Source organism: Merops nubicus, unplaced genomic scaffold, assembly GCF_000691845.1.
Source record: "Merops nubicus isolate BGI_N331 unplaced genomic scaffold, ASM69184v1 scaffold1260, whole genome shotgun sequence".
NCBI lineage: Eukaryota > Metazoa > Chordata > Aves > Coraciiformes > Meropidae > Merops > Merops nubicus.
In genome coordinates, this window is record NW_008583321.1 from 2,302 (window position 1) to 2,862 (window position 561).

General features: G+C 67.2%; 1 protein-coding gene across 1 annotated transcript in view; it reads right to left on the reverse strand.

The window, feature by feature from the left end:
- Positions 1-206: 206 nt before the first annotated feature.
- The window catches only part of MRPL38 (mitochondrial ribosomal protein L38), a gene marked incomplete at its 5' end in the record, with an annotated part of 3,325 nt that continues 2,970 nt past the window's right edge, over positions 207-561 (reverse strand). The window contains one exon of the mRNA XM_008940138.1: positions 207-387. Coding sequence (XP_008938386.1) covers positions 207-387 — 181 coding nt within the window. The remainder of the gene's footprint in view (positions 388-561) is intronic.

A 561-nucleotide genomic window follows, 5' to 3' on the forward strand; every position in this document is an offset into this window, starting at 1 on the left:
CGAAGCTGCCAGCACTGAACACCTGCTGCCCTCGGCTGCACGCCTCCCAGCACTGCCAGCACGGGGCAACTGGGAGCCGAGGGGCTGAGGCTTTGTGTTTCCCTCCAGAGGTGCAGGCAGCTCCCAGCTGCAGGGCTGCTGACAGCCCCCCCCGCCTGGCCAGCAGCCCAGCAGGCACCAGGGCCCCTGGAGGGGAGCCCGGGTCCCTAGTAGATGCCGTAGGTGGGCTCCTCGCTGTCTCGGTATCTGTCCAGGTACCTCAGAGGCTGCTGGCGAGGAAACTTCACTTGTGGAGGATGGTAAACGGGCGGGCGCACGAACTCGAACACGGGCTCCCTCATATCTGGAAGGGGGGGATGCACAACGTCAGCAAGATGGCCCCAACGTCAGCCCAGGGCCTCCCCTCCCCCAGCAAGGGCCACCATGTGCACACGGGACCAGGCCTGGCCAGGCACGCCCTGCAGAACAACCCCCTGCAGCGCTGCAGGCTTGGGGAGCAGTGGCTGGGAACTGCCCAGGGGGAAAGGACCCGGGGGGGGGTGGTCCAAAACCGGGCGAAGA